Source organism: Nycticebus coucang, chromosome 7, assembly GCF_027406575.1.
Source record: "Nycticebus coucang isolate mNycCou1 chromosome 7, mNycCou1.pri, whole genome shotgun sequence".
Classification (NCBI taxonomy): Eukaryota; Metazoa; Chordata; class Mammalia; order Primates; family Lorisidae; genus Nycticebus; species Nycticebus coucang.
Genome location: NC_069786.1, coordinates 130,547,523 through 130,562,368, shown reverse-complemented (window position 1 = coordinate 130,562,368; position 14,846 = coordinate 130,547,523). Strand labels below are relative to the sequence as shown.

At 43.5% G+C, this 14,846-nt stretch overlaps 2 protein-coding genes across 7 annotated transcripts in view; both read right to left on the bottom strand.

The window, feature by feature from the left end:
* The window catches only part of LOC128590125 (UDP-glucuronosyltransferase 1A1), a 264,050-nt gene that overhangs the window by 37,520 nt on the left and 211,684 nt on the right, over window positions 1-14,846 (bottom strand). The window lies entirely within an intron of this gene.
* Window positions 6,249-9,629, bottom strand: LOC128590421 (UDP-glucuronosyltransferase 1A3-like). Its single transcript, XM_053597739.1, has 2 exons — window positions 8,566-9,629; window positions 6,249-6,450 (listed from the first exon to the last, which is right to left on the bottom strand). Exons 1-2 carry the CDS (start codon window positions 9,513-9,515, stop codon window positions 6,249-6,251), a joined length of 1,152 nt encoding a protein of 383 aa, XP_053453714.1. The 5' UTR covers window positions 9,516-9,629.

Here is a 14,846-nt window from a genome sequence, read left to right as displayed (position 1 = left end):
AGTTAAAAGGTTAGATTAGGAAGCAGTCACTTGGCCTACCATGGAATGATTAGCCGTATAGATAGATGGGGGTGACATCGCCTCCCTCCTACAATATATATTGCCTTCTGAAAGTTAATTCTAACTCAGATCCTTTGTCCACCCCCTACACATTATTCCCCCGAGGTCTTACCCAAGACTACCCATACATCACTTGTGGGGACATAGTTCCCTTGACTCCTAAATAGTCATAATAAATCAGCTAATGTTATATAGTTGATGATTGTTAAAACACAACAAAAAGCCTAGTGGGACCACAGGTCAGGGCAGCATTCTGTCAGCACGTCTTTGAAGCCTCAAAGCAATTGTCCCAGCCATAGCTACATGTTAAGAGTCTTTACTAATGACTCTGATCTCCTCTGCTGTAGCCAGTCTCCAAGGAAGTAAATGGGGGAAACGACAGTTGGTGCCCAGTGTGAGGACCCCCTGTGTCAAGTGGAAGGAGGCACTGATCTCCTAAAGCCCAGGTGTTTTCCCTTTGGAAAGGAGGGCCTATCATCCTGGTAAGAGACAACAGGTGCTGGGGAAAAGCCCAGAACCCCACAATGGAATCGAAGTTAGGGAAATGGCTAAAAGATTTCTTTCTTTCATCTTCTTTTTCTCTCTTCCTGGACCACACACAGCATAAGGGGGTCCGCCTCAGGTCCCATTCTGGGATCCAATGGTATTAGGTTCTTGTCAGGGCTTATGCTGACCCACTAGTAGCCAAGAGAACAGGGGTCTTCCCTTCGTTTGTCATAATCGAAAGCTGAAGGACTGCTTGCAACCCTGCTGCTTTCAAACACTTCCTGCCTCTTTTCCATGTTTGTCTGTGTGCTCATTTGGGTTTCTTCCTTTTGTCTTTCATTTCACGACTAAGTGTTTGGTTTACCCCAATTTCAACAGTTTTCACAAATCTTACTGAGAGAGTTACAGTGGTAGCCTTTCCCTCCATTTTATTGTATTTGGATCTCTGCCACTTTATACAGGAACTCCATTTGCAGGGATCTTTCCAACATTTTCCACTGGTCAAAAGCTATTTTTACATCTTTTAGTTAGGGTTTATTTTGTTCCCTTTTTGCCTTTGAGCCATCAACACCATGGACAGTACTCTTACTGCAGAGCAAAAAAACGTCAATTCCAGTTGCAGGGGTTACTCCACACAGCTGGATTTAAAGTTAAAGGTGATTGATTAACAGAGTTATTAAAGGTAATTCAGTGTCAGTGCCCACGGTACCCAAAGACAGGCACTTTAAATGCACTAGACTGGGAAAGAGTAGGACACTGGCTATGACAATCTCTTGGGCCAGTCCCTGTCCAACATTTAACCATTTGGAATCAATGCCGTTTGGCTTTCTGCCCTATTCATGGCAGTTGGCCCCCATATAAGGCTTTCCCAGTCAAATCAATATCAAACCATCTAAAATATTATCCCCCACAAAGGAAACAAATCCCTTTATTTCAAACTTCTTGAAAGGGACTTCTCCATCAGCTCCCTCTCCTCTTGTGGAATTAAACAAGCCTACTCTCTCATGAAAACATATTTAAGAGAAGGGGCTGAATTAGATGCTGGCACTCACAGGCTTTTCCCATATTCCATGGTAACCATGGTTTCTCTCGTGAAAAACTCCCATTTTCTATTTTGAAAGAACTAAGATCTAGTGTAAAAGAGAATAGCACTCAAAATATTTTACCAAAAGTTTGCCTGATTATATTGCTCATGAAGTTATGAAATGTTCCCCTGGGATTGAAAATTATTGGTAAAAGCCATTGTAACTCCTGCTCAATTTAGTGTTTGGTATCAGGAATTTCAAGATTTATGCCACCAATTTGCCAACAATAATGCTACAACAGGAACTCAAAAACATTTTGACATGTTCATAGGAGCAGGACTGTATAGCACCCCCCAAGAACAACTACAAAGTACAAAACAAGCCAGAGTTCAAAGCTTGGCTGTTGGTGCATGGATTAAAATCCCAGACAGCCAGGAGCCTACAGGCTCCTTTTCTGCCATCTCCCACGGGGCTACAGAGTCTTACTTAGACTTTGTCCACTGTTTACAAAGGGCAGTAAGCCCCCACGTTGACAACCCTCAGGCCACTGCAATTTTGCTTCTGCAGTTGGCTTATGAGAATGCTAATTGTGATAGCCAACAAGCAAACCCTAGCTGACATGATAAAGGCTTGCCAGAATGTCAGCACAGAAGCTCATAAAGCCTATGTTTTAACAGCAGCCCTTCCAATTCCCTGCACATGTTACAAATGTGGAAAGGAAAGACATTATCAAAAGGCATTCCCCTCGATAATAGCAAGAACACCAGTCCCAATGCTGCATCACCTGGGAAAAAAATGTCCCAAATGTGTTAAAGGGGTTCTCTGGGCCAATCAGTGCTATTCTAAATTTGATGCTCAGAACAATCCTTTAAATGGGAAATGGGGCACAAGCTCCTGTGCCTCACTAAACAACAAGAGCCATCCCTTGAATAATCTCCATGGACCTCCCCACAGCAGTAACCACACTAAAGGAAGAAGGTTCAAAAAACCCATAGCTACCTAGTGGGGATAAAATTGAGCCACGTGAAATAATATTCATGCATGAAACCATACCAAAATATGGCATAAAAAGGAAAAGCAATTAAGTCTAGATTCAATCAATCTTTTTATTAAAAGTATACCCAAACAAATGTCTGACAACTCACTTGTGTGGTTAGAATTTGTATATCCTCTTTGGCTAATGGAAAACACAAATTTAGATTGGGCAGGAGAATTCGAGAATTACCTACTCATCTCCATGCCCTCCCATCTCATGACTCTTTAGGGGTGATAGTAAGTACAAGATGCATTGAGACCATAAGCTTCAAGTTATCCCTGCTATAATTAGCCTGACAATGACAGTCCTGTTAAAGTTACTATTTTTACCCATGTCCCTCAAACTCTTTATAAGGGTGAGACTATTGAGAAAGTAAGACTTCTGCCCTATGTTTCTGAAATAAGCCATGTTCTCCCTCCTGACCTCACCCCAGCAAATTTCAGCCAAATATTTTAAACTACAAAATTAGGCACACACAACCCTTTTATGACTGCAACAATTAATCACAAATCTTTTACAGGTCTTGTAGATTCTAGAGCTGATATTACTATCATAGCAGCTAAACATCACCCTCAAGATTGGAAAACAACCACCATTTTCACCACGATCTCATTCAGGGGAGGAACAAAATAACCCAAGGAAATATTTTCTCTGGTGCATGACTCCAGATAATCAAGAAGCAACTGTTTGTCCCTTCATGTTAAATTTCCCTTCTCTTTATGGGGATGTGATTTACTGTCACAATGGAATGTCCAAATCACTTTAGGACAGACTTTCATTAGTGGCCATTGAAACTGAACTGCTCAGGCGCCAGTGGAAACGGGCTCCTCTGGTTTGCATGGATCAGTGGCCACTGAAGGGAAGTTACTTAAAAACATCCAACAATTAGTGCAAGAACAACCAAAATGCAATTGTATAGCACCTTCTATATGTGCTTGGAACACCCTATTTGTGGCATTCCCCAAAAATCTGGAAACTGAGGTAAATTCATGGCCTTAGATTGGTAATTCTCACATTATTCCAATGGGAGTTACATAGCCAGGGCTCCCTAACCTTCATTTAATTCCTCAAGAATATAGTTGCATAGGGATCTATTTGAAAGACTGATTTTTCAATATCTCTGGGCATCCATCTGATAGAAAACAATTTACCTATTCCATTCCTACTATTAATTGTGGAGCCCCAATGGAACGTTACCAATGGAAAGTTTTGCCCCAAGGAATGATTAATAGCCCTACCATTTGCCAACAGTACATGGTATCAAAAGCTTTAAAGCTGACCTGTATTAAATTCACTTTAGCTTTAATATATCATTATATGGATGATATTTTAATAGCCCCAGAACACAAAGACATCCTTTCTCTTTTTTTTTTTAAGACATCCTTTCTCAATTATCAAATTTCTTGATTGAGTCTGTAGTCTATGCAGACCTTCCAATTACTCCAGAAAAACATCCAGACTCAAAAACTTCAGCAATATTATAGGTATATTTTACATTATAAACCTTACATTGTAAACCCTGGAATTGATAAAGGTAGTTTTATGGCAGCTTAGACTCATAGTGAATTATTACAAATTGCTCTTTCTGATTTTACTGGATAACTACAACTTACAAGCCCCCCTCTGGAAGATATATATGGACTCTTAATGTTCCTTCTGACTTATTTAATACAATTTCCTCTCCACTTATACTCCACTTGACTTCGCTGTGTTTATTGGTGGGTCAAGAAAAAATGGTAAAAAGCTGGTCACTTGGAAACCACAAGAAACTTGTGAGAACTCTATTATCAGCCATCATTCAACCACTCTATAAGCACTAAATGGCTATAGTGCTAAACTTACTGAACTCATAATAGCCATTTTAGCTTTGCAATTGTTCCCTTGCCAGTGGCTTAATATGGTGGCACACTCAGCCTATGTGGTACATACAATACAAACCATTGGTGATACCCTCATGCACCAATCGTCTGATGAAACTTTGCATAATTTCTTTTCTTCCCTTCAAACCTACTTACTAAAGTGAAAACATGTTTTATTCATTACCCATATTTGTTCCCATTCTAACCTCCCTAGGTCCCTTACCCAAGGGAACATGTATGCTGATCATTAGCATATTTCAATGCTACTGTATCTGCAGCAATACAGTCTCATCAGTTTTTCCATCAGGGATACTAGCATTGACTAAAACCTATGCAATCACTTTGCCTCATGCTCACGATATTATCCAAGCCTGCCCAGAATGTCAACAGAAATCTTCTCCTCTCCCCAAAGGAGTAAATCCCCCAGGTTTGCAATTACCAAACACCCTTCTTTTGGCACTTCCCTTCTTTAGATAAATTTAAATATATTCATGTTTCTATTGACACTTACTCTCTCTGATTCATGCTGGTTGGTAGGTTGGAGGAACTATCAAACATGCATGAAAACGTTTGTTGTCAGCTACAGCCACTTTAGCACTCCTTCAACAAATTAAAACAGATAATGGCCATGCTTGTACTTCCAAAATATTTTCTTTATTTTGTCTACAATGGCAAATCAAACACACCACAGATGATCCTCACAGCCCAACAAGACAAGCCCCCATTGCAAGGGCTCAGGGCCTTCTTAAGCACCAATTGGAAAAAAAAAGAAAAACAGTGTGGAAGTATAGAGGACAGACTACCCCCAAGAACAACTACACAAAGCTCCTTTTACACGTAACTTTTTAAATTGCTTCAAGGACACAGTAACTGCTACTGAAAGACATTTAACTCCCCTACATGAAGACAGCAACACATGACTATTATATAAAACACCTTTAGGGTCCCACAATGGCTACCACTGCTGAAACTATTATCATCAACTATTATCAAGGGCCTGTTCTATTTCCTACAGGCCCTTTGTGGATTCTAGCCAGCTTGTGAAACATTATCACGTATTGGCTTTAATATAGAAGAACTGACCATGGTCACAGGGAATCTGATCCTGGAGATACACTACCACACCTTGAACTCTGCCCCCCACATGATAATAACCTGGGAGATACCTTTTAATTGATATCAATGTAGGGCTCCAGTCCATAATTTTGGAGTTTTTCCAGCTAACTATCAAGCCCTAGATATTACCTGGAGAAATGTGAAATGTATTACAAACCAATCTAGAGATGCTATGGAAAAGAGAGGAATACCACCCACTACTGCCCCAGACGAAAACACTATACCTGTTTACTATGTCCCATACCCATTTACTATGTGGATAATGATGTTCATTAACAAAACAAAAATGGGGGAAATGTGAGGACAGGCTAGAAAAATTATACAGGAAAAAAAAAGCTGTAAAGTATTACTGAGGAGTTCAAACAGTAAGAGTCTGGCTCACTATCTTGAGAGCTGAATACAGCCACAGAAATAGATACCTGGTTTTGAACAAGGTAAAAGGTTAGATTAGGAAGCAGCCACTTGGGCTAGAAGGGAAAGATTACCAGTATCAATTAAAAGGTAATATCTTCTCCCTCTTACAATATATATTCCCTTCTAAAAGTTAATTCTAACCCAGACCCTTTGGCCACCTCCCTATACATTATTCTGCTTGGGTCTTACGCAAGACCACCAGACATCACCTGTGGGGACATAGTTTCCTTGATCCTAAGTAATCACAATAAGTCAGCCAATGCTATGATTATGAATGATTGTTGAAACACAGTAAAAAGCCTCGTGGGACCTTGGATTGGGGCGGCATTCTCTCTGCACGTCTTTATGCTGGTCAGAGTATCTGCCTGTTTGAAGCCTCATCAGCGATCGTCCTGACAGTAGCTGAGTGTCAGAGTCTTTATTCACCACTCCGACCTCCTGTGCTCTAGCCAGGCTCCAAGGAGGTCAGTGGGGGACACAAGCAGACATATATACAGTGTATATATTTACAATTGAATAAATACATTGCATAAGAGAAAAAGGAAACCAAATGGAAAAAATATGTTATGGTTTGATCAAAAACAAAAAATGAAACTTAAGGGCGGCGCCTGTGGCTCAGTGAGTAGGGCGCCAGCCCCATATGCCGAGGGTGGCGGGTTCAAACCCAGCCCCGGCCAAACTGCAACCAAAAAATAGCCGGGCGTTGTGGCGGGCGCCTGTAGTCCCAGCTGCTCGGGAGGCTGAGGCAGGAGAATCGCGTAAGCCCAAGAGTTAGAGGTTGCTGTGAGCCGTGTGACGCCACGGCACTCTACCCGAGGGCGGTACAGTGAGACTGTCTCTACAAAAAAAAAAAAAAATGAAACTTAAGAGTCCATTGAAATAATACATAGATTCCTAAAAAGAAAATACAGAAAGAGAAATACCAAAACTAGGAAACCTCAAAAGTTGTGGAACTTAATATAAACAAAGTGAACCTGACATAAATGGGCTGAATCCTCTCTCAAAATAGATGGCTCATACAATGGCATCAAAGAATAAAACCCAGTTCCCGAGACTCCAATTTCAATTAAACCCAAATATTCAGGATAAATGCAAGATGCCTCTGAAATCCTTGCTAAAGGAGGAGATGCCACTATGGGAACTTGGGGTGGGATATGGCGTGTTTGGAGAGGGAGTCACCCTTCTTAAGAAAACTGGCCCTCTGGAGGCTCATATCTGTCCATCACTGCCCCACATCCACGGGGTGAGAAGAGCACAGTTTTGTCTCCTCTCTAGCCCCTCCACTATTCCTTCATTTCAGTGTCCCAAGTAGAAGACACACGTGACACCCAGTTTTCATGATGCCTTCCCCACTCTGGTATGTCCTCCACATCACACACCGGAGGCCAACTCCTAGTCAGACACATCTTGACAGTACAGCTCCTGCTCTGAAGAGCTGGACTCAGGAACTTTACCCTCTGATCACAGAGACCTTGGCTTCCTGCCTCACCTCCTTTGAACTCACTGAAACCTCTGGTTCCTTTTGGTGCTTAGGATCCTGTGACCACTTATCTGTCCCTTCCAGGATGGGGCCACTAGAAATTCTCATGTTGACAGTCACAAACTGCTAGTTCCTGTGTCCTTCTACTAACAATCTGAAAGCCAAACCCCCTGATGTAACAGATGACAATGCAATGTCTCTGCTTGTGCACAGCTGAAGGAAATGCCACAACCAGGATGATGGTGGCTTTACCACGCACAGTCTCAGCTGAGTCACACCACTGTGTCAGTCCAATTGCCACCCCCCCTCCATCTCAGTGACTGCTGCAAACCTAACTACACTACTGTAGACTGCTTAACAATTTGTCTCACCAGAGGCTATTAGGAAAAGAAGTGAAATCTGTTAAACAAGAGATAAATAAGCACTTGTACTTAAGTTATATGTGTGTGTGTGTGTGTGTGTGTACATACGGTGATTGCCAAAAAATACAAATTCTCAGAAAAGAAAATATTGTATTATAATTGTAAGTCATATGTGGCTTCTACAATTACTCAAATGTGACTTGCATTAGTCTTCTGTTATCAGTATATATTGGGCTTCACAATTTTAATAGGCCAAACCCCCGAATTCCTGGGCTTCTTAAAATGTACACACCAATGTACACACATTGTTTGTATGTGTGTATGGTGAGGATTGATGGCAGAAATCCTAGCCCTATGGGAAGCCAAGGCAAGGGAATAACTGGAGATCAAGGTTTGAGACCAGCCTGGACAATACCATCAGACCCTACCTCTACAAACAAGTTTTAGAAATTAGCCAGAATGGGTGGCGCCTGTGGCTCAAGGAGTAGGGCGCTGGTCCCATATGCTGGGTTCAAACCCAGCCCCGGCCAAAAAATAAAAATAAATAAATAAATAAATCTGAACCATAAAAAAAAAAAAAAAGAAAGAAATTAGCCAGAATGCTGGCAAGTTTGCAGTCTCAGCTACTCAGGGGGCAGAGTGGGTGGATCCTTTGAGCCCAGGAATTCAATGCTCCAGTGAGCTCTGATGGTTCCATTGCCCTCCAGCCTGGGTGACAGAGCAATGCCCTGTTCCTAAAAATCTTTTCAAATAAATAAATTTTAACATGTGCTCTGCCCAGAACACTGGTTGGATAAAGGCGCCAATACAGACCTGAGATAGGGGCTTCCCGTTGGCACAGTTGATGCCCCCGATGAAGACCATGTTGGGCATGATTGGCCTGGGGTAGTCCATCACAAAGTCCTCTCTAAACAGCCACACGGACCCATGGCTAAGGATATCCACCAATGACACCTGTCTCTGAAAAAGCTCAGAGGCCAGACTTGCATAAGGAGAATAATAAACATGGCAAATGTACCTCAGGAACAGAATGTAGAATGTGTTCTTGACCCTTTGCAGGAATGTCATGTGGTCTGAATTCCTTGTTAGTAACTGAGGAATATATGAGGAAGGGTTTGGACACTGTGTGCCCTCAAAGTCCAAGTCACGTGGAAGGAAACATACAAGGTACACAGTGGGAATGGACAGGTACTTGGCCAGCACTGCCCAGCAAGGGAAAGCTGGATCCGTTAAAATCACACCAAAGGACGTGGCATTCAGGAGTCCTAGCAGGGTCTTATCATACATTAGCGTGCTACAAGACCTGTAACACATGACAAACAAATCTTTGAACACTGCCATACTTTGAAAAAATGTCTTCAGAAAATGTTGTCTTTCAAATATAATTTGAACGTAGTCCACAATGATTTGATCGAATTCCTCCTGGGTGTAGGGAACAGCATATGTTTTCAAGGTGAAAAAGTCCTCTCCTTTGATGTGCATATTCACCTCTGCTGTGAGCAACACCGCCTGGTGTCCCTGGGCATGGAGCTCCCACACAGCCTCCCACATGTTGAGCCAGTGGCTGCCATCCATGGGCAGCACCAGCACCTTCCCGGCCTTGGCCCAGGGCCCAGCACTCAGCAACAGCAGTAGCCCCAGCAGCCCCATTCCAAAACCCTGGACTCGCACGGCCATCTCCTCAGCGGCCAAGAGCAACTACCTCTCCATCACAGGCTGTTACTTTTATGTTCATTATTTCATTTCATTATATTTTCATAGAGCAATGTAGCAATATAGCATGTAATTGGCAGACAGGGTCCCCCACCTATGTTAGTCATTGCAGGATAAGTCTATGCCTGCCTTTGCCTACCGGCCTGATCCAAACACTCCCATCTTGCAAAAACTCAGCTGACTGCTGCTCTCTCTCGTTTCTCATTCAATTCCCTAAAGACAGCTGTGGACACACATTTCATGTCACCACCTCTTACTTTTCTAATCACCCCCCTTCCACCTGCTTGTGACTGTGCTCTGAAAAGTCACCAATGACCTGGTCCCCAACCATAACCTCTCTGCTGGATGTGACCCCATGTGGTAACCCTTAAAACTCGTTTCCACATGCTCAGTGTACAGAGCTCATCCAGAACAACACAGAACTCTCCTCAGTCAGCGTCTCTACATGAGTGGGTAAAGTTTGTCCCTTTCCATCCCAGGATATCTCTTATAGCGACCAGGGAGGACACTATTTGAAGTGGCTGTCAAATATGGGAACAGATAGAGGGACAATGACCACAACTTGTGATCACAAGATCCATCCCATGATCTGTTGAGAATCCTGCATTCCCCGTGGAATATGAATTGCTGTTGCACTAGGGCAGGACAGGCCTAAGCAATGAACACTATGAGATCAGAGAGCCTCCTGCTCCCCTAGTCTGTTCCCCACCAAACAAGAAGTGTCTGGAGCCGGGCCCCAAATCTGGCCTCATCTGGATTTCTCCTCTGAGTACTGAAAGCTTTAGCCTCTGATACTCTGTATAGAGATGCAGTTGCACACTAATCCGGGCCTGTCTCACATCCTGAGTTTACTCAGGCCTTTCCCCAAGGTCATCTCCACGCTCAACTCCTGAGAAGGACAGATTCTCTCAGAACAGGAGGGTCACATCATTTATGGGGCCTTTCTTCAAATTTCAAGACAGAGAAACCAAATGAAGGCCCCTGGGAGGGTGGGACCCTATGAAATCAGAGGGGTCAATCAGAGGCCATCCCAGCTCCACAAAGGCACTTCACATGTTCTTGGCAAGGTCACTGATGCTTCCTTCTCTGGTGGCCCTGGGATGACACACAGAGTCCCTGGGCTGTCAGCTTTCCTTCTCACTGCCTCTGGGTTTCCACACCTGGCCAGCTCCCCCATAGAAGATGTTGCACCTCTAGAGACCCTCCTCAGTAACAGATTCCACATCCACTTCCAGGCAGATGAGCACATGCCCAGACACTGCTGGGGAGCCCCAGCTGCCACAGTCCTGGGAGCTTCTGGGTTGAACTCTTTCGTGCAGGCTAGCAGTTCAGAGCCCTGGTGACCTCATTTCCTCTCACAGCACTTTATCTGCTCCCATTTTTCTCCTTCCTGCTGTCTCAGCCACAAGACTGTATGATATTCCCAAGGCTCAGTTTCCATCCTACACCCAGGTGAGATTATTCTACCCATCACCTGTTCAGTTCTCTGCAGAGCACACAAGAGGGGAAGTCTCGTGGGACCACAGCCCCTCACACCCTACACTCAGAGTGAGAGCAGGAGGGAGGAGGGAGCAGGGGCTGGGAGAGCAGAACTTGCAGTTGGCTGTGGCAGCAGCAGCTTCTTGGGGGATGGGACCAAGGGCAGCTGCCATCTCTGCTCCAAAGGAAGCACTGAGTTTCCAGAGAGGGACCGTCCTGCTGAGCACTCAGTAGCCTCCCCTGGTCACCCAGCTGCAGGTGTGGCACGTGCCTGGGGGACAGCAGATGGCACATGCCTGGGGGACAGCAGATGGGGCGTGTCTAGCTTTCCTCCCTTTGCACATCTGCTAACTGCACCAGGTGTCACCTGCCCAGTAAGAAGCCACATCAAACCTAAGCACTTGGCAGGGCTACAGTGCTTGCTCTGGGCCAGTTTAGACACATCTGTCCACAGTAGGATAGAGGAAGGGGCACACACCCATACCAGAGGTTAGCATCTCAGTTCTCATGTCCTGATTTGCTCCCGAATAAGGTACAGATTTCATGTGAGGTCAAAAAAAATCTCACTGGGTTCTTTAACATGACAAGAAAAATAACCTCTTAAAATTCACCTTGAAGACTTTCTGGCTTCTGGTACTGGAGGTGTTGCTCCTATCAGACCAATGCTTTCACAGGTAATGATTATAAACTCTTTCAAATAAAAGCCACCTGAAGGCAATGAAGAAGGCACACAGGAGAAACTTGAGGGATAAAGAGGCGACCGGAGTCAGCGAATTCCCTGTTTTTGTGGCTTTTTGCATGGGAGCAAGAGGCACAGTTGATGCCACACCCCGCCCCTACAGCTCACTCTCTGCTCTGCTGTCCCCCACCCACCTTGCACAGAGACAGGGCAATGACAGGAAGCATGGGCTAAAGAAAAACTGTGACAGGGGCAGTGTGGGGAAAGTTGCCAATGCATCCGGAAGGATGCTGCGAGGTCAGAGGAGTGTCAGGCCTCTGTGGAATCCCTACGGGATGGGTTCCAGGACTCCACAATTAACCTATAACAAGAAGTCAGCCCCCTACCACCCTCCCCTCCAGGGCCTGTGAGCTAAGCTGGGAGCTCCAGCTTCTCCCTGAATACAAGATCAGTCTCTGAAGGAGGTGTGGCATGGCCAGGTGCGTGTTCCAGAAATATCCCTCTTGTAAAGGACTAGAGAGTACCTGGAAGAGTCAACTTGGACCCATGGATTTCCAAGTGGAAGCTGTTTGTGCAATGGGAGGACCTGAATCAAGGTGACCGCCAAATCTGGGCCTGAACCAGGTGAGAGGCAGTGAATGGAGACTTTCAGTAGGCAGCACAGGTACAATAGGTGCATGTTTGCAAGGGCAATGAGAACTGGGCAGTAGAGGACGGTCCCCTGGGACCTGTGAGGACACCTGACATTTTAATAGACAATGTCTTTAATACAGGGCGAATTCCCAGTGTGAACAAGTTATTTCCTATCTCACCCCCAGTAAACCACCCCTCTCCTGGACTCTTAAATGTACTAAGGTGAGATTCCACTCCCAGCTCCAGATAGAACACATAACCTGGGGCTCAACCAATCAGCATGTCTCATTGCCTTGGTTGCTGCAGTGATTGGTTCACTGATGGGCATGTGACTTAGTGAAAACCAATGAGGCAGAAGAACTTTTACTAGAAATCCTGGGAAAAAGACTCAGGCTACAACCCCAGCTTCTGGATCAGGAGCCTGGGAAGGATAACATCACCAAGGAAACGGAGTATGAAATGGAAATAATAAATGGGTCTAGGGACATAGTTCAGTGCTATATCAAGCAATACCTAACCAGATTTCCCCCGAGATTTTTCCAGCATTGGAACCAATAAAATTGCTTGCAGCAGAAAGCTTTGCAACAGAAAGCTTTGCAACAAATTCATTGAGTCAGCAATAGGGTGAGGTTGTCCAAATTGCCAAGAAGACCGCAGGTCACATCAGTTCTATTCCATGAAAAAGGTAAAGCCCAGCTCTATTTCTTGCTGTCAAACAACTTGATAAAGAAAACACACAAGAATAATTTTAAATGAACAATTAATCAGGGAAGTGTAAATTAAGGTAACCTCAAGATGTTTTTCGCCTTCTGAACTGGTAAAAACCTAAGAAGTTCAAGTATAATAAATGTAAGCACAGTTACGAAGAAAAGTGTGCACTTACACATTTCTGAGGGAAGAATAAGTTCTTAATAATTTGTGATTTTTTTAAAAAGCACATGACCTAACAAGTCTATTTCCTGGCATCTCCCCATGGAAATTCCCACATAGGAGAACAGTGAGGCATAAATAAAGATTTTCATTTGCTTGAATAAAAGTAAAAAGCAAACCACAGAGAGGGATTAGATATTTGCAAAACTATCAGTGCCAAAGAACTAGTATCCAGAATGCATAAACAACTCTTACAAGCAAACAACCTAGGTAAAAATGGGCAAGAGACTTGAGTGGGCAAAATAAGAAATCCAAATGACCCAGAAATATATAAAGAGATTCTCAACATTATTGCTTGTATAGGTAATCAATGCCTTAGTTATCAGGACAATACAAGTGAAAATATAAAATACCATTACACCCTCACCAGAATACCAAAATTTTATATATGGCAATGCTAAGTGAAAGCAAGAATGTGAGGCAATAGGAACTCTTTTACAAGGCTAGTAAGGATTTAAATTGGCACAATTGCTTTGGAAAATGTTTCTCATTATCTTATTAAATTAAAGAGATATATATTCTACCACACTGAAGCTCCTCTCCTAGGTATATACTCTAAGAAACCCAAACACATGTTTCAGAATTTTTAAAAATGTTCATTGTAACAATGTTCAAGTAGTCAAAAGCTGGACACAAAAACTATCAGTGGCAAAGAACTAGTATCCAGAATGCATGAACAACTCCTACAAGCAAACAACCTGGGTGAAAACGGGCAAGAGACTTCAATGGGCAAAAGAGGAAATCCAAATGACCCATAAATATACAAAAGGCACCTGGGAAGGAAACATCACCAAGGAAACGGAGTATGAAATGGAAACAATAAATGGGTTTCCATCAACAGTAGAATGAAGAAATAAAATGGTGGTACGTTGACACAATGGAATACTATTCCATACTGAAAATTCACAAACTAAAACTTGTAAGAACATACAATCTCTCAAACAGGTTGAACAAAAGAAGCGAGACAAAAATAAATACAGTATGATTCTATTTACATAATATGAAGTACCAAAACAGGTGAAACTCATCTGTATTACTTACAGGTGCAAATTTAGGTGGCAAAATTGTAAGGAAAAGCAAGGCAATAATCATCACAGAAGTGAGAACAGGGATGAACAGAGAGTAATATGGAGACCAGAAACCCAGGGCAACGTCTGGGTGTTGATAAACAGAAATGGCCACCAGGCATAAAGCCCAGAGCAGAGTGCTTTGGGGGCCTCTCAGCTCGGCTGCAATGTGCAGCATGAAGCACAAGCAGACAAGACTCTGTCCACCCAGAACAGCTTCCTAAGCCTTTGGGGGACCAGCCAACGATGGATTCTAGGCCTCTGTTGGATCTTGACACCTGTCTGTGAATAATAAAGTGGCCTTGCTGACTTGCCTGTCTCACTGAGCTCACAGTCTGGCAACCAGGTTTATGCAGACCTGGGAACCAGGTCTAGGAACCAGATCTAGGAATCTTAGCAGAAACTGGCCAGGTATTCCGAGTCCTGCCCTGGGACGGTAACTGGTACCTGGTGTTCTTCTCCCAGAAATTGATAGCAGTGCACAGTACTCTGCTTCATCATCATTAC

What these genes read in the sequence shown, in the direction of transcription:
- LOC128590421 (XM_053597739.1), bottom strand. Translation starts at nt 9,515, where the DNA reads ATGGCCGTGCGAGTCCAGGGTTTTGGAATGGGGCTGCTGGGGCTACTG. An exon ending in AAAAGATTTTTAGGAACAGG is followed by an intron (nt 6,451 to 8,565) that starts GCATTGCTCTGT and finishes ACCTCCTTGGAG; the next exon opens with CCTGGCTAGAGCACAGGAGG.